We start from the raw sequence: 18,845 nt of genomic DNA on the forward strand, positions 1-18,845 counted from the left end.
AATGGAAATACTTTTTGGTGATTGGAAAAAAGCAATGCAATAGAACAACAAAACAAAGAGGAAGCAAAACAAGCTCATCCTTACAACTTAAAGCTCGAATGCAACAATGAGTACTCTAAATATTTTTTGTACTTTTTCTTTTATATTACTACTAAAATTACAAATTCAATATTTCAATTTGTGCAAACACAATGGTACCCTAGACACACTACAAGGATGTCATGCATTAATTTATTTTCTCTTTGTGATGTTAAGATTGTCTTTCTTTGATTATTGATTTTGACATGTAGTATTGTGATAAATGTTGTGATGGCTCAAGTTTTTATTTTAAAAAGTGATAATTTTGAATCATGCATTGGGCATTCTAGATTTTTGATAACTTGGAGGTTTTAATGTCTATATGTAAATATATTCTTTCTTTCTTAAATTGGAAGATTTCACTATTTATTTTACATTTTTTTTAAAGATAGCCCATTTTCAATAGATTCTTTAGAGGTCTACACCCACCTATACATACTATCCCACTTCAAAAACTTGACTATGCTTGTAGGATCAGTTCACTTACATAAAATATCCAATTATATGTCATAGCCTTTCACACATATTGTGGAGCAACTACTTGCCCTACCGTACTTGGACTCTTCCAATCCAGCTTTTGTTGAGATTTAGTATGGCTGACATGTCAAATGCTTTTATATGTCAACCCCTTTTGATTCATTCACGATTTTAAAGCCCATTCTTTGTGCATCCGTTGATCATGGGGGGCATCATGAGTTCATGGATCTCTCGTTGATCATGGGGGGCATCATGAGTTCATGGATCTCTCGTGCATCAAATGTACATTGATGTAATTGTGCCCAAAGGAACAAAGAATCACATACTTACCTGTAATTTAGGTGATTATAGCTAGACTTTCTTTTTAATTTATATTCTTCTTTCATGCAATTCTCCTATTGATAAATAACTAAAATGTTGTTTTTGAGTAAAAGAAAGTTCTCGAAAATTAATATTGGTGACAATTCATTCAAAAGAAACATGTATGCTTCACCATTACACAATGTCATGAATGCTCCATTGCTATCAAGTAATGCTTATTTATTAAAGAGACATTTTTTATATGGAATTTATTCCTTTATACATTTGTTACAAGACTTACTTGATGCTCTATAGCTTGCTTATGGTTGTAGTATTTTACTAAACATTATGCTTTTTATGATTGCAATCCAACTATATTTCCCCTTAACAATGATTTGCTTTATTCTTCTACAACATATTCTTTGAAATGTGTTTTAAAAAAGAGTCCATAATGCTTTCTTTCAAATATGTTTGTTTTTATCATTGCAAAAATTCCTTCTTGTTGTCCTTTGAAAAGTTATGCAAACACTTGAAGTACATTAAGATATTGTGATATTTCATTAATATGTGTTGTTTTTTATGTGTAAAGCACAATGCAATGTATTTTTTCTTTTGGAGCAATGGGAAGCAAATACTCTATCATGCATTTGCTTCCCTTTCCTCAACAAAATGTAAAGCAAGCAAGGAGTAGCCTCACAAGCTTGGAGATGATGGCAACCATGCAAAGCATTGTTAAGGGGCTTGGCTAGCAATGTTGGCCATGCCAACAAGTGGATGTCATTCTCCATTTCTTGAACTAATGGATCATGTCTGGATGCTAAGAAGAGAAATTGGGGAATTTAAGCTATTATTGGGGCAATTCATTAGCTTACTAGCATTCATGAATAGAAAGTTGTGCACATTAGCTCCTCATCATTAGGAAGTGCTCAAATGTTTTGTATTTTGGCTACTATGAAGTAATATAATTTATGGTATTTACAAGTTTTTCTTGTTTGAATATCATTTGCTCTCTCCCATATGCACATACATGCTCTCTCTCCCTCCCTCTCTATGTATGTTTCATTCAAAGTGATGTAAGATTCAAACTTACGTAATACCATATGAATATACAATAATTATTTGTAACTAATAATAACTATTAAAAATAGCTTTTTGTCTCCAATTAACATTTTATGGTAATAATCATTAAATTGATTAAATGTAATGTGTGTGTGTGTATGTGTGTGTGTGTGTGTGTGCATCTTTTTTTTTTCGTAAATGTGTGTGTGCATCTCTCTCTCTCTCTCTCTCTCTCTCTCTCTAAAATTGATATGATATTAATAGAGATAAAAACCAACATGCAATAAGATAACATAAAGTTTCCACTATTATGTATTATAGTTATAAATATATTTTGTTACTTTGTCTTCTTCATATGCATACATGCACATGAATCTCTATCTGTGTGTGTGTGCATGCATGCGTGCGTGCGTGCATCTCTCTCTCTCTCTCTCTCTCTCTCTCTCTCTCTCTCTCTCTCTCTCTCTCTCTCTCTCTCTCTCTCTCTCTCTCTCTCTCTAACAATTGAACATGATTGTTCAATATTTGTGCATAAAAGTATATCAATGTTTTGATTAGTATTCCAACATTCCAATATTTATCTATTAAGAATCATTATTGTATTATGTATCAATAGTGTAGAATATATCCTTATGTGTGTACCTATATATGTATCCCCTCTCTCACTCTTGTCTCTCTCCTTTATGCATCACATATCATTCTTTTGATTATAGTTCCAACATTCATGTATTGGACATCTTTGTATAATGTATCATGTGTGTGCATGCATGCGTTCTCTCTCTCTCTCTCTCTCTCTCTCTCTCTCTCTCTCTCTCTCTCTCTCTCTCTCTCTCTCTCTCTCTCTCTCTCTCTCTCTCTCTCTCTCTCTCATACACACACACACACATTTGAACATGAATGTTTTAGCGTTCATGTATTACATACTTCTATTTTCATTATTGTTTCAACATTTATTTTATTTGATATGTATCATTGTCTTATATACCATTTGTGTAAAACCCATCCTTATGTGTTCCTTGTTGCATAGGCTAGTATTTTCAATTTTTATTTGTAAATAATGGCTCCATATATGAGAAGAGTGCTAAGGAGTAATGCTCCATGTATGAGGACCATGCTAAGGAGTAATCTCTTGTGAGTTCATAGAAGGCTTCTAGAAAGTACAAGACAAACAAGATAGCTCCAAGCAAGAGTCGGACATTTTTTAAACATATCCAAAGGAATTTGCTAAATTATGAGCTTTTGGGAACATTGGTTCCCTTTGCACCTTTGCCTTTCTCCTTGCGTAAAATGTTCCATTCTCCTTCCCCTATCAACATATAGAAGCATCTTTCTCTAGTATACATCCATTCAATTATTGGCATGACATTTATCAAGAAAAAGCTTTTTGGAAGGGTTGCTCAATACATTACCATTATAGAGTTCCAAAAGAGACACTTGCCTCACTCGCATACTTTGTTGATTTTAAAAGAGATGTTTAGACCTTTGACACCAAAGCATCATGATAAATCAGTGTGTGCTCAGTTGGCATATAAAGAAAAGGTCTGTGCATTCACATAGTCCATGTATGAGTGGTGGGAAATGTACAAAGGGATATCCAAATAAGTTCATTCACAAGACTAGTGTTAATGATATTGGTCATCATGTATACAAGAGACATGATGATGGCAAAACTGTGAATTTTAAGGGTAGCATGATTGACACTTGGTGGGTGGTGCCCCATAATCCATATCTTTCAAAGAAATGGAACACACACATCATTGTTGAGATATGTTTTGCTATTGCATTAGTGAAGTACCTTTACAAATACATTTGTAAGGGTCACAAAAGAGCCACAATCAAGCTTGTATCTATGTGACTAGAAGGTAACAATAACTTATATTTGGGTGGAAAGAATGAATGAGATTTACATATACCTTGATGCTCATTATGTCTCTATATTTGAGGCTTGCTAGTGTATTTTTTATTACCATCATCATAATCAAAAGCATGATGTTCAAACGTTGCAAGTCCATTTGCCAAGGGAGAACACAGTGGCTTTTGAAGATGGTGATGATGTGCAAGATGTGATTGCAAATCATAATGCTAGAAAGACTCTTACATAGTAGTTTTTGTGCAATCACCAATATCTAGAGGCAAGGATATTGTTATACCAATAAATTCCTATTAAATGGGTATGGAATGCAATCAAGAGGATTTGGGCAAAATGGAAAAAAGGTAACACCATTGGCCATATGTTTTTTTGTTTCTTTTGCATGCGAGGAAATATATTATTTACAGATGCTCTTAACAATATGCAAGGGAAGCACATCTTTTGAGGACTTGCGAATAGTCACCTTTGTGTTGTATTCCACATTCAAGGAGGCTTGTGTAGCCATGGGCATGCTAGAGAACATTCAAGAACGGTTACAGTGTTTGGAGGAGGCTTAATACATGTAGCTTGGCATGCGAACAATTGTAAGAAAGATTTGAAGTTCCTTTTATGGAGGATATCATTCACAAGTTGAGAATGATTAGTTTGTGAGGCGATCAACTACACTCAAAGGTAAGAAACGAAGCCTTGAAATACTTATGATCACTCCTAAGACAATGCAGGAGAACATTGACTAATTACCATGGGTTGCCAAAAATTTAGTCGCAAAATAGAGTATTACATGGGAATCCTCTAATTCTTGAGGAACTTGAATATGAAGAATGTGAGGAGGCATTGACTTTGGAGCTAATGATGTCACAACTCAATGAAGGACATAATGTTGCATTTAATGTTGTTGTTGATGCCATTCAACAATAACATTTGATGTTTTTTAAAAATGGTTTTGGGAGGTCATGTTAGACGTTTATTTATAAATGTATTTTAGCAACACTACATGTACGAGTTTGTTTGGTTTTGGCAACAATGTCATTTGGTATTGTTACATTACTATTTCCAAATGATTAAACTACTCAATCTAGATTTAAAATTTCATCGCAAGTGGAGGTCCACTCTATATCTAGCATACTTGTGCAAAGTGATCTTTATGATTATTGGGGGGGTAAATGCCTTATTTTGTGGAATTAAGCTCTAATGCTGCATTGAAATGCTTTATGAAGACTTGTATGAGTCTGAGAGATACCATGTCTTGCAATCAATATTTTGGTGGTAAGATCATGTTGTTTGGATGGAGGTGATTTCAAAGAGATCTTTCCCATTGTGGTGAAGAGAGTGTGAGGATATTATGAATGCATCCCTTTGTTGCTTTAATTTTTGGCAATATGTTAAAATTTTAAACTTGATGTAGAACATATGAGCAGGTCCTATTGATGACACTATGGGTGGAGACTTCATTAGGTGGCTTCAAGATACTGGAGATGGTGTTGGCTTAATAAATGCTAATAACAAACTTCCATTACCTGCAACATGGTTTTACAAGGATGATTGGTTTGAGATTTGATTACATATGTATATAGTAAAATTTCCAATGTATATGATCATGAAAGCTTCTTCGCAAAAAGGACAATTCTTGCTCCAAGGAAGGAATGGTGGAACACTTAAACGGAGGCCTTACATTTGATCCCAAGAGATACAAGGTAATATTTTAGCAATTCTTAGGGCTCAAATTCCATCTTCTATATAGTACTATTTCATACCTTAGTACTTTCATGCATGTAGGCTTTTTGGATCAACATGTATAAAGCAACTTTATATGTCATATGATGTTTCACCTGAAAGTCAGGCACATGTCCTAAACGTCAGGCAATTGTATTCAATCAAATGCTATGTGATCATGGATGGAATATGATTTAGGACAACGCCCTAATGTGGTTGTTGATGTTTGATCCTATTGGTCTATGTTTGTTTCCTGAACATTAATGCTATTTCTCTTCCAAGTTATTCAATCAGGGATGGTTCTATGGATAGCAGTTTTGTGTTGCCGAATATGATATGTGTTTCATTTTTGAGTGTCTTTCCCGAATATTATATGCATATAATGGATATAAACCTATTTAAGAAGTTTCCTATAGTATTCAGGTCACTTTAGGCAGATCAGTGTGTCTTGGGTTGTTATGGTGTTTTGAGAGGCCATAACACTTTGGTAATCCTTGCCAGTTTCATGGAAATAATTTCCTGATTTAGGTGCAGACATGGAACCAATTTTTGTGAAATTAGGCTACAAGATCAGGCAGCAGGAATGTTGATGGCATTGACGGAGTATCAGGTGCCTTTTATGGGCAGTGCTTATGTCAAACAATTACCCTCATCTTTCAATACATATAATGCTTTAAAAACAACATTTTCGGGAGATATTTTAAGGAAGATCAAGAAGATCAAACAAAAGACTATGCTCATGGAGGACTATGCCCAGAAGATTAAGAACTTGCTGAACAGGTTAGACATCAATGATGCACCTTCAATTGAAATGTAGATCACCTATTTTATGAAGGGCTTGAGGGGTAAGATTAGGAACCCATTGCCAATGTGGAGATGGGTCAAAATGATACATTAGACACATTAATCAAGGCGCTATGAGAGGAGAGGAGACTTGGTACCTCCAAATCAAAGACTCATAAGGACGATGATTCTTTGGCTTCAAATTCTGTTGCAGGTTCATATTCAGATTCAGACACAGATAGTGATGATGAGGACAGTGATTATATTTCAGATTCAAATGATGATTATAGTGACTCTGATGATGATGAGTCTAGTAGGAAAAAGCACAAGAACAAAAAGAAGAAATCAGGATTAGCCAAGACTAAGAAGAGGAAAGCAAAGGATAAAGATAAGAAAAAGACAAAGGATAGCAAGCTGGATAAAAAGTTTAAACAAAAGCTCAAGGATTTGGGTCTTTCTGATACTAAGAAGAAAGAAAAGTATTGTGAAATATATCAGAGGAATGGTCATGAGACTAGGACTTGTTGGTACAATCCTAATGTGAGGATGGCACAGCAGATGCCAGTGATGCAGCCTAGGCTAAGACCTATTTAGCTACTTGCAGTCATTCAGGTTCTTACTGACACAATACCTCAGAGGCCCTTCAAGGGACCTAGAAGAATGCAAGCAAGACAACCTCGGGGAAATTTTTTGACACAACAGCAAACCACCCAAACGGGAGCATGCCACTATTGTGGAGGTCAAGGACACTTCATTGGACCAAACTGTGAACTTTGGGCAAGGCATCGGACTGAGAGAAATGCCAATAGCAAGGTCTTGCAATGACGGAAGACCCACATGAGTACCTCATCCATAACATCCACCTGCCCCAATTGCAGCAGTCCTCATTGAGTTACCTGATCCAAATACAGAAAGGCAATTTCCTGAAGGTATAGGTACTGCTGGCTATAAGAAATTCAGCGAGAGGAGGCTCAAGAAAGGGCAAAGGAGGTGTCAGGTAACACTAATGCTATAAGTATGCATGTTCAATGTGATTGTTCTAATTGTATTCAGGTAGAGGATTGTCAAGGGGAAGCAATGGTCTTAGCAGTGACAAGAAGCCGAGCTGGTATGACGCTTGATTTGGCAAGAACAAGGCAAGACAAGGAAAAAGGCAACAAAGAAGGTTAGAAAGTTACAAAAACTTGTTGAAAATTCTGAATTTGATCAAGTTGATGATGTAGGGGATTAAGGTATTCAAAATTCTGAGTTGCCAGAGCATCTTCTTGAACAACAAGAGCATTTTCTTGAACAGCAAGATCAAGTTCCTGATCGTTAGGAATGATGATGCCTTGTTAGATGGGGGTTCAGGAGTTAATATACTTCCTAAACATACATATTTGGCAATTAAGCAAGAGGAGCTACTACGAGCCTCATTTTAGGTCAGGATGGTAAACCAGAGGAGGTTATAGCCTTTGGGTATTCTTCGGAATCAACAAATTTGAGTGGATGGCTTGAAATTTAGGGTGAGTTTTGTTGTCTTAAGAATGTCAAAATTTGGGGATTCTTATACAATGCTTTTGGGTAAACCATGGTTTAAATTGTCCAAATTGAAGCAGGACTGGGAGAATGATTATGTGTGTATTCTCAGAGGACTTAAGGAAATCAGGTTGCCAACAGCCAATAAGGTCATCTTGAAGATGACGAGGAGGAGTTATTCCTTCAGGCAAATCCTTCTGTGGTTCCAGTCTTTGAAATCGATGTGGATAGTATTATTCAAGAGTATCAAGATCCTCTTATAAATGCAGGGAATGAAGTTGTGGAAAATCAAGCAATTCCAAACGCAGTTCAAGGACAAAATTTTGAAGGCCTTCCCGAAGGTCAGGAGTAACTTGAATTTTAGGATAGGTCAGGGAATGAGTAGTATAAAATAATTCACGACCAAGGACATAGTCATCCTAAAGTTTCTCAACAAGAAATACCTGAAAAGCAGCAACCTGCTTTGGACAGTTCTATGGATAGTCATGATGTATTGGAGGCAGAAGGACAAAAAGCCAGCATTCAGGTTGAACTAAGATATGAGCATACAATGAGAAGATCTGCAAGGGTAGTTGAGGATGAGGTTCAAGAAGTTAATTTAAATATTGAAGGGGAGATTTGAGCATGCAGTCTGCTAGTTGTACTTGAGGAGGAGGACTCCTTAGTGGTGGTGACAATGGGAGGGTATGACCTATATTGCTTGGATTCTTTGATGTGCCCAATAAATGTTCTCTAGCTAATGTTGTGTTGTGTTCTTACAACTCATACCATATTTTGTAAAGGAAACAAAGTCCAATACAAATTGTTTAGTTGAGGTTTCATCGATTGTGCACGTGGAAATAAGGAATCTTGTTGTTATGATAGTGTTGTTTACAAAAGAAAGCTATTTGAAGACTAAATGATATCTTTGGTGGTTTGTTTTATGTTGCCTCTATGCGATGACAATCTAAATTGAGATTTTATTATTTTCAATAGTTTGTTGCAAATGTACTTTGCATTGTTGTAAAAAAATAATGTAGAGGGTGGTGTATTGTTTGCATATTGTAATAAGTAAGTTTAGGGTCTATAATGTAGCTAAAGGAAATATGGAGAGAGAGAGAGAGAGAGAGAGAGAGAGAGAGAGAGAGAGAGAGAGAGAGAGAGAGAGAGAGGGGGACTTTTTCGGGAGGGGGAGTAGACAATTGATTTGATATGTGCTCTTACGACCTGCGCTTGCATGCACACATGAGAGATGTGTAGCACCTAGTATTATTTTATTTTAAGTATATTATATATATATATCTATGTAAATCTCAAATCTCTCTCCACTATCCCCTTAACTAAGTTGACATGTGTAGCACAATAAAGGAGTATGAAGTTCTATATGCAGTTCTTGCTACCTATTTGCACAAAATTTCAACTACATGTTTATTGGCATTCTTTCTTTGGTCAATTTGGTATTAGCTTTGGGCTCTTTTGATGAAGAAGCCACACAACCCTATGTTTGGAGAACTGTGCCTCCAAAATTTGTCATTTCTAGGCTTTGATTGAAGCTCTTGAATAAATGGCCTTGCTTATGTGCAAGGATGATGATTTTTTTCTTCTTAATAGTAATTTCAATAAAATAAATAAATGAAATCAATAAAAAACAGCAATACTTCAACAACTAAAAAAAAACTAAATGAAATGAGAAAACATGCTATATAGCATACCGAAGAGTTGGTACAAATCTCTTCGTATAATTAAATAATTATGGGAGAAGGTGCCATTCCCCCGACCATTCAAAATATCCAATTTGTAGTTTTACATTTTCATTTTTTTCAGTACGTTCAAAATTTCATTACGCTTTCATTTTCACCATACATTCAAAATATCATTTTCTTTCATTTTTGTTTCATTACTTTTTAACTATTAACTAACATAAGTCTATCTATTAATACTGCAACTATTAATTACATACTAACTATTACAAATACTATTGATATTACAAAAGTATATCCAATTTACTAATTACACTAAAATAATTAAAATTACTTAAAAAACTAAATAAATAATCATGTTGAACAATTATAAAAAACTAATCATGTTGACCAATTATATTAAACTAATCTTGACAAAACTAACTATTCTAAGGATGGATGAAGACTAACTAATGATGTTGACTAATTATAATAAACTAAAAAGATGAAGGACAAAATTGTTTAAACTAATCTTAAAAAGAATGAATAATGAAGATTTGAATCTAACCTTAATAAACTAAAAAGGTGAAGGACACAATTGCTTAAAATAATCCTAAAAAGAATGAATGACGAAGATTTGAATTTAACATTTTGTCTTGTAAACGCGATAATTGAGGAACTTTAGTTGTACTTCAGTTTTAATGTTACTCAGTGGCTTGTCTACATTATGAACAGAACTCCCACTGCTATAGTTCATGGGATGCCTCCTGAAGAATGCTTTACTCGCAAGAAGGCTGATGTATCGCACTTGAAGGTATTTGGATGTGTTGCATATGTTCATGTGCTAGATGAGCTACGGAAGAAGCTTGATCCAAAGGCAAAAAAAATGTATTTTTATTGGATACTCTTTAGAGCAGAAAGGGTATCACTGTTATAACCTTATCACAGGTGAGCTCAAGAGTGAGCAGGGATGGAAGCTAGGAAGATAGAAGGGCAATGGGAAAAAGGGCCTATAGGCCACGGTCGGCCATGTAAAAAAGGGGATAAGGGGATAACCGCCCAAAAGGGATTTAGGGTTTTGTATATAAAGTTGAAAAGTGAATGAGAAGATCATTCTTGTGTGTGGCCAAAAATGTAGAATGACACAGGTCAATGCCTAGAAGCGTTTAATATCCAAGTCACCACAAGACCACCAACCCCACAAAGAACCATTATGGAGGAAGTGACAGGAATACCAAGAAACAAAAGCCATGGCGGAAGTGCCACTGGATGAGAACCCAAAAACACCTTTGCAGAAAGCACATATTGCAACTGAGCATGGCCAAAGCATAATCATCAATTACCTGCTCCTTCTTGGCCAAACTCTATGTTCGGACAAGAGCCACGCTCTCAACAAGGGCGAATGTCTCTTCATCATCCAGGATTCAATTCACAAGATGCTCTGTCCGTACATGTTTCCACACACTTGTGTATGACCTTCCTCTCTCCTCAAATGAGGACTGTCATGAGGACATGCATTTTTGAAACCTTACTTAACATGTGGACTAAAATTTAATCACATGGTTAAGTAAATGTTGCACGTGTGAGGTGTAACTGGGGTTAGAGTAAATTTACAAGCGCGGGACCCGAGGAAATCATAGGATGTCAAAGGTAAAAGTTGCTGTAAGTTATGCTGTCGCATGCATACTTGGTGGTATTATCTGCTGCCAGTTGTTGGCCTAGGTCATTCATTTGGCCATAAGTGTGTTTTGCTGACACTAGAGAAGTGGCATTTAATTGTACTTAACGCTAATCTCATGGTCAAAGATGGCACAAAGACACTCGAGAATGGAAGTTGCCTAGTCAATTTAATTATTGGCTAGTCAGATTATTTTTCGGGGCATCGAAATAATTATTAAAATAATTTTTGGTATTTAAAGACTAAAAATTAATATTTAATTATGATTAATGCTGGAAAAACCATTTGGGAAGGCTGCCACTTGTGTCAAAAATACCATGCAAGATTGAAAAATGTATTTAGAGGCTGGATAGAGGCATTTTAGTGTATTCAGCTTGCAAGAGAGGGGAAGGAGATACTGTTGGTATGAATAACAACCATTGGAGGACCTTCTGAGGTAGCTAAGGGCAAAGTAACACCAATCAACAGTAGGTGACAACATCTATAGACTGTTGAAACAAAGCAAAAACGGTAATTGACTGATTTTCTTCAGTTCTTTGCATCTACAAGTTGTTGAGATAGGGCAATAGCAATAGATGACAGATTTTCTTCAGTTCTTCATAAAGAATTCTGAATTTTCTCTCTCCTCAGCATTGTCTCTCATCTTCCAGCCTTTGATCTACAGCCTTGCTCCGAAGATTATAGCATTGAGATTACTAGAGGTTGAAGAATTTCAGATTTCTCTGTTGTAAACCTTAATCTGCAGTAGAAATTAAGGTTTAGTAGTAGTCTCTGAAAGCGTGCCAGAAATTGGAAGCTCTAGGACTTGGATTCAACAAGGTTGAAACTGTTTTTAGTCAAATTCAAATGGAGGAACCAACAAATTAATGAATTTGGGGCATTTTCCATCTCCATCAAAGTGCGTGAAGGTCAATTGAATGCTTGAATCAATGGGCAAATCATATATGAAGACTTGTGGTCATTTTGGATAACAAGGGGAGTTGGAATACCGAAAGGGCCCCCCTTTATATAGGCTTAAGACTTTCCAAGGTTCAAAGCTTTCCTTTAAGCTTTTTAAAGCTTTTGTAGTTTACAAACTTGAAAAGCCTAAAAGCTTTTCTTCAATTTTGGGTGTGCACTTATTTTTTAACTCAAAAAAATAACAAAAAAAATTACAAAATGTCACATAACTGCACCTATAAAAGGATTCTATTTTGGGTTTTTAAAACTTTCAAAATATTTGATAAAATGATAATATTGAAAGGACCAATAATTTAGTGGCCTTATTATTTAGAAAGGCAGGCGAAAGGCTGGCCTCTGTGATTTCTACCACCTTAGAGAGAGAGAGAGAGAGAGAGAGAGAGAGCTAGCTAGCTCTGTATGCTCGTTCATGGAGATGGTGGAGACCCCGATTGTTAACTCGAAGGCTCCCGTTAGAGCCTCTCGAACTATCGAGTAAGCTTGCTGGATTAATTGCCTTCCCTAATCTCAGTCAGCTGCTTAGTTAATCTCTCCTTCCTTTTGCTGCAGAGATGTCCCCGAGTCCACTGATAAGTACAGGAGATACGAGAAGGAGTATTTACGGCGGATCAATCACAAATATTTTTCCGGAGTCACTTTGTCAGGAGGTGCATGTTCTCTGGCCTTATGTATGAGTGAGCATTATTTTGTGACAAACAAGGGACTATCATATTGAATCTAGATACACACAAGCTTAAGGTCTGGGTTCAAATCCACAACCACTGTGCAGTCATTTGTCAAATATGGGAGAGCTTTGCAGACGTTTTGAAGGCCCGAGAGCCTATGTATATTATGAATATCATGGATCTAGTTCTGTGTTCCAAGTCAAGAACCGATTTATCTAGGTCAAGCAGCCTTAAAACCAGTAAAACAATGGCTTTTTGAATGGTGGAGCAATCTAGCTATTTGGTGGTGCTTAGCGTGTGAACTTTTTAAGAGGACTAGTTAGTGGACAAAAGTTTGCTGAATCTTCTCATTCGAGAGTGAGCGATTCCAATAGAAGACACCAGGCTTCCAGTTGTCGATGTTTTCACCAGATATTAGAAACTGCAAAACAATTCTTTAGATAACGATTTTCCCAAATCTGGCAAGTCATCTGCTTCAGATTCGGATGATGTTACCTTTGGAGGAAATTCAAGTAGCAGAGTGTCTGTTTTTTATTCTTGCGTTCTTGTTTTATGCTTTTGTGCATGTTCTTGGGCAAAAGATGGGGAAAGTTGGATGCATAGTCCAAGATGCACGTTTTGTTTTGGGTGCAATATTTCTGATGATGTTTGGCTTATCGTCCCATCTTGGCAGATCCTCGATCATTCTAGGAGTCTCAAACTACAAGTTCTGAGTTGTGAGCCATGGACCATATTGTGGGGGTGAATGCTTGGAGACGAAGATGATGAACATTGATGATAATGGAGGTGGGAGGAGTAGTCCTCTATAGGAGGGGCCCCTGTAGTTGGTCATGCAGTTGACTGGCTGAGTCTTGTGGAGAACATGTGGCAGTAGCAGTGTGTTTATCATTGTGGGTGTGAACGCTTGGAGGGGGAGATGATGAACGTTGATGATAATGGAGGTGGGAGGAGTAGCCCTTTATATAGGAGGGGGTCCTGTAGTTGGTCATGCAGTTGACTGGCTGGCTGATGTGGAGAATATGTGGCAGTAGCAGTCTGTTCATTGCCCGCTTTGCTTGTGCCTGCCTGTTGTGCATTACCTGCTCACCTGTACTGCTGGCTCTGATGCACCTATGCTGATACCTGATGTAGTTGGGCATTTGTCAATATATTGCATTCCCCAGTAGATTTAGTTGCCACATGGATGCAGTGGAACTGCTCACCTCCTTGACCCAAGTATAGACAAGCTTCTTGTCAACCTTGTTTGTCATTGCCGCTTGTTCCTTCTTGGTAAGGGAGATTTGGAGTGCACTAAAGTTGTAGCATTATCAGCAGACAGATGCATCGAGCTCTCTACAGGACTTGAGATGGTTGAAACATAGATTTAGGACCCTCCGTGATGCTTGAGGTGTCCATTAGCTGTAAGTCGGGAGGGAGACAGATGAAAAGAAGGTGAGACATGGGAAAGAGTTGTCGGAAGTGAGTGCAGCGATGGAAGCATGAGAATCTGCTGGAATAGACTGCACAATAACGAGGGAGAAAAGAGACACTCTGAATAAAGAAGAACATTGCAAAAGAACTCAGAATAGGGATGCTTGGGAAATGAACTCCATATCCCAAGACAAGAGACAGTAAGAACAACTGTGAGTCACCGGCTGTCTGGGCATTGGCACTAGATCCCTCTCTCCAATAGGGCGTATATATGGTTTGCAAATATGTTACATGAGCCTCATTGCGCACCTAATGCAAGGAGGCAAGTATATCCAATGTTTGCTTAGCCATTGTGCACAATCAAATGTGTGCAATAACCCATCTCTTGCATAGGAGTGCAATCAAAGCATGTGCTCGGGCGTCTCTCCCATACCATCTCAACTGATCAGCAAGGAGATGCAATAGTGAAATATCCCCCTTGGGTCACATGAGACGTGACACAAGCCAAACTCAACATAAAAGGGACTGGACATCAAACCCACCTCCTAGCCGTAGAGCCAAATGGGCTCATCCCAAGGGTTGGCATCCCATACCACCAGCTCACACCATCCTGGTTTATGGATGCGTTGGCCAACGGGCCAAGAGTCCAAGAGTGGTGATCACATAGTGCCTCCGCACAATAGGGTCTTGAGTCCTATTTATAGGACTTGGTTGCCCTAACCCCAAGGTGCCCTTAGTGCATTCGCACCAAGTCACCTCGTGACCACTATGACTACTGCTACTAGCTCCCATCCAAATGTCCAGGGACATAACAAATAGAAGTTGGAGTGAAAGATCTACTTGTGATAGTGGATGAATTGGATGGGTCTGCAATATTTTGTGCAAGATGGTCTGTAGGCCTAGCATTGGAACTGGATACAATAGCCCAAAGTCTTTTGGCAACCAAAACAGGCCTCCTCATGTATGTCCACATTGGATAATTTGTGCCTTCCAACTTGTTTGACTCCTGAAACATAGTTAGCAAGTCATTTAAAGCTCCCATTGCTTGTTGTTTATAGCTAAATTTTTACAAAAACAATTGCCAAATGTGTATGTGAAGGTGCAGCAATATAGAAAAGCAAGAAAAAGCTTGGAAAGCTTATAGTTTTACCCACAATTGTGACCTTGAAAGATGAATTTGCAGTAGAATAGGCTCAAATGTCCCCCAATATCGATGAAGATGATGAAATTCACCTTGATTTTGGTGAATTAGAACAATTTTTTATATAGAGTCAAATTTTTTGATAAAATCTTGTGAAATTTTAGGTCAAATGTGAAAACCTTGAAATTTCTGATGTGAAATTGGGCAATCTTCAGCTTTGAATGGAAAATCCCCAAAATATCGGTGAAATTTGATGGTTTGGTGAGAAAGCTCAAATATTGGGATAATTTGGGAGAGAGATTGAAGATTTCTGTGCAAATTTTTAAACTATGTATTCTGTGTGAACAAGGGCTTGTGTAACCCAAAGATTGAGGTAATGACGACATTATTAACTAATGCAGCACTAACATAATATGTCAAATTTCAGTCACCAATCTGGTGGAACTCCTTCCATCACAGTCTCAATCATAACTCTAGCTATACGAGCGACAAGCTCCCTGCCCATGGCGTTGCGCCTGCTACCCCCGCCCAGCCTGTTCCCTTGCACTAGCCTCGCTTGCCCCCTCATGCCCGCCCCGCTTGCTCCTGCCGTAGCCATCGCCCTAGCCTTGCCCCCCTAGTTACTCCCTCCCTTTGCAGCAACTTCCCTCCCCTCCGGTAGCACAGCAACATGATTGGTAGGTTCTCAGTAGGGACGCGCAATGGAAACCTTTGGTCAGACGGTGCATTTTGAGTGCCCCCTAATCAAACACCTTGCGCATCGTCCTCTCTGAGGAACAACTCTTAGCCGTTCGTGCCACAGAGTTGGAGTTGAAAGAAACAACAATCTTTGGTCAGGTTGTAGGACACTCCCTATCTAGGGCCCAACTTCGGGATTGGCTTCACTCCATGCTGCTCATTGGCACAACGCAGATGGTGGAGGTGGTTCTTATGGGTCAAGGGATCTTCATGGTACGATTCACCTTGACAGACGCAGCCCGTGAGCTAGTGGATAGCTCACCCTTTGCTTCCACGAAGGGGGGTCATCTACATGGTTTCCTGGTACAGTGGCTTCATAGTGGAGGCATTTGTGATCTATAATAGTTTCTTAGCCATCCAGTCACCCTATTCTTCCCTGGACTGGCGGTAGAGTATTGCCAGTTAGTGGAGGACTTTGGATGGCTCTTCGGCGCTATCCTTCCCGCCTCCTTCGCAGACATAGTGACGGCCGCAGGAGTCCCAAAGGTACGGGTGGCAGTGAAAGATACAAAGAATATACCACAGTTTTTGGAGATTGAGGTAGGTGGACACTCTTTCAGGCAGCAAGTTATTGTGATTGGGTAGCCAGGGTAGTGCTTGCGTTGCCATGACTTTGGGCATTAGGTAGCAGATTGCACATGCTTCGGAGCCAAGGCGGCTTCGCTGATAGGCCCACAGGTGGATGTTGACGGTTTTACACGGGTCCATAGACGACAGAGAGGGAGATGGCAGGGGGGGGGCCTGCAATCAGCCCCTCAGACATAGCCACGGTAGCAGCAGGGAGGAGGAGGGCGAGAGTCACCCCCTCGACAGAGTACCCCACAGTTTCCCCCCTCCTCGTCCCACCTAGTAGGACCACAGACCTCCACATCCACCTCCCATGGAGGCGTCACAGGCTACCTCACCTGAGGGCCCATAGCCCCCACATCCACCCACCTCCCCCCATGTTCCCTCCCTCCCCCCCCCCGGTTAGAGATCATAGCCTGTTTTGGAGGGCAGCTGCACTGTCAGTCGGACTGTGCAGTCGGACTGCCACGTGGCAGTCCGACTGTCTGCAGCCCAGTTCCAGGCTGCGCCCTATTTCTGGCGCCCCAGTTCATGGCAGTTTTCGACTATTTATAGTCGACATTTCCAGCAGTCTGGACATTCTTCTCTGTCGCAGATTACAGACTGGTGCCGCGCAGTTTTCTGTCTCTGTTCACAGATTTCAGACAGCAGACAGTGCAGACTGCAGCAGGCGTCGAGGTGGACAGCAGGTCGCGTCGTCGAGGTGGAGACACGCAGTCCAGCGCACTGCGCCCGTGTATATCTTTGTATTCAGCATTCTATATACAGCAGATCTTCATCGTCCACTGTCTCTTTCTCTCCCTTCTCTCTCTGCGTTCTCTCTCTCTCAGTCCTACGCTTCCGCACCGCTGCACTCTGACATGGTATCAGAGCAGTGTTTGAGGGCTGACTGAGCGCAGAATCAACCTGAAGAGGAGTTTCCATCGCAACACAAATTTGCGTTTTTTGCGTTTAAGGGCAGACGGGAGGGCTGCGCCTTGGAACAAGGCTGAAACGAGTGTGGGCGCACAGGAAAGGAGTACAGGTGGTGGATTTGCTGCTGTTTACTGCTGTTTGACGCGGAGGAAGTTTGAGTTTTCAACCTAAAAGTGCAGGTTTTGCTTTTTCATCGCCTCCGGCGGGTGAAGAAGCTTCGGGACGCGGAAGAGCCTTAGCAGGCTGAGTTTACCCAGTCAGAGGGGGCTGCTTTTGCGTTTGAGAAGGCATTGCAGGTGAAGATGTCTACAGAGATGGACTTGGAGTTCCGGGCGATTATGGACCGGAAGGTGCCTGTCTTACGGCTCTTCCTATAGATCAGAAACTCGACGGCGACAACTACCGCATTTGGCGCGTTATGATGTTGGCCATCCTTGAGTCCTATGATTTGGCGGAGTTGGTACAGGAGGATATTGACCGGCCTTCGGTAAGAGATGAGTCCAAACTCTCTTCCGATGCTCGTGCGGAGTTGGCCAGGGCCCAGTCTCATTGGGACAAACTGAATGCCAGGATTCGATCCTTTCTCTTTCTATCATGCACTACAGCTGTGATCGCTCACATCGAGCACTTGACGGTGGCTCGTGAGATATGGCTGGAGCTTGATCAAATGTACAATCGGATGACCCTGATGAAGAGGGTTTCTTTGGAGGTACAGATGCGGACCTTGTCCGTCAATAAGTCTTCTTCGCTAAGGGAACACATTAACAAGCTAAGGCAGCTTCAGAATGTGGGGAAGCCGATTTCCTCCGAAGACATGGCGATCACACTACTGTCCCAGTTGCCGCCACGATTCGGTACATTTTACTCTGCCCTCATTGCGTCAGGGCGAGAGTCTACTCTTCGGTGGGAAGAGTTGGTTCCTATGGTCTTGGACCAAGAGGAATAGTTAAAGGGACAGAATGCTTCCAAGTTGGAGGCGTTGACAGGTCAAGCCTCTCAGAAGAAGGGGAAGGACCAAAAGAAGAAGAAGGGGGATAACAAGTCCAAGAAGGACAAGGAGAAGGACAAGGACAAAGACTCCACATGTCATATTTGTGGAAAGACTGGCCATTGGAAGAAGGATTGCCCTGACAAAGACACGAAGGACACCAAGAAGAAGGATACCAAGGATTCTGGAGTGGTGGTTGCACCCTCATCAGCTGCATTTCTACATCTAGTTGTCATTGAGGACGCTTCACCGAATGCTTTTGATGCTGCGATGATGGCTCCCCAAGCTCGAGAGTGGATTGTTGATAGTGGTGCCTCACGGCACATG

The 18,845-nt window shown here is 39.8% G+C and overlaps 1 protein-coding gene across 10 annotated transcripts in view; it reads left to right on the forward strand.

Moving 5' to 3' along the window:
* Positions 1-12,409: 12,409 nt before the first annotated feature.
* Positions 12,410-18,845, forward strand: part of LOC148041033 (uncharacterized) — a 136,943-nt gene continuing 130,507 nt past the window's right edge. For all 10 annotated transcript variants that reach the window (XM_087675889.1, XM_087675899.1, XM_087675874.1 and 7 more), the window contains exons 1-2: positions 12,410-12,568; positions 12,644-12,741. In XM_087675889.1, coding sequence (XP_087532015.1) covers positions 12,504-12,568; positions 12,644-12,741 — 163 coding nt within the window. In that variant the 5' untranslated portion in view covers positions 12,410-12,503. The remainder of the gene's footprint in view (positions 12,569-12,643; positions 12,742-18,845) is intronic.

This window comes from Lygodium microphyllum, chromosome 1 (genome assembly GCF_053477565.2).
Source record: "Lygodium microphyllum isolate KBCC chromosome 1, Lygodium_microphyllum_v1.1.10, whole genome shotgun sequence".
Lineage (NCBI taxonomy): Eukaryota > Viridiplantae > Streptophyta > Polypodiopsida > Schizaeales > Lygodiaceae > Lygodium > Lygodium microphyllum.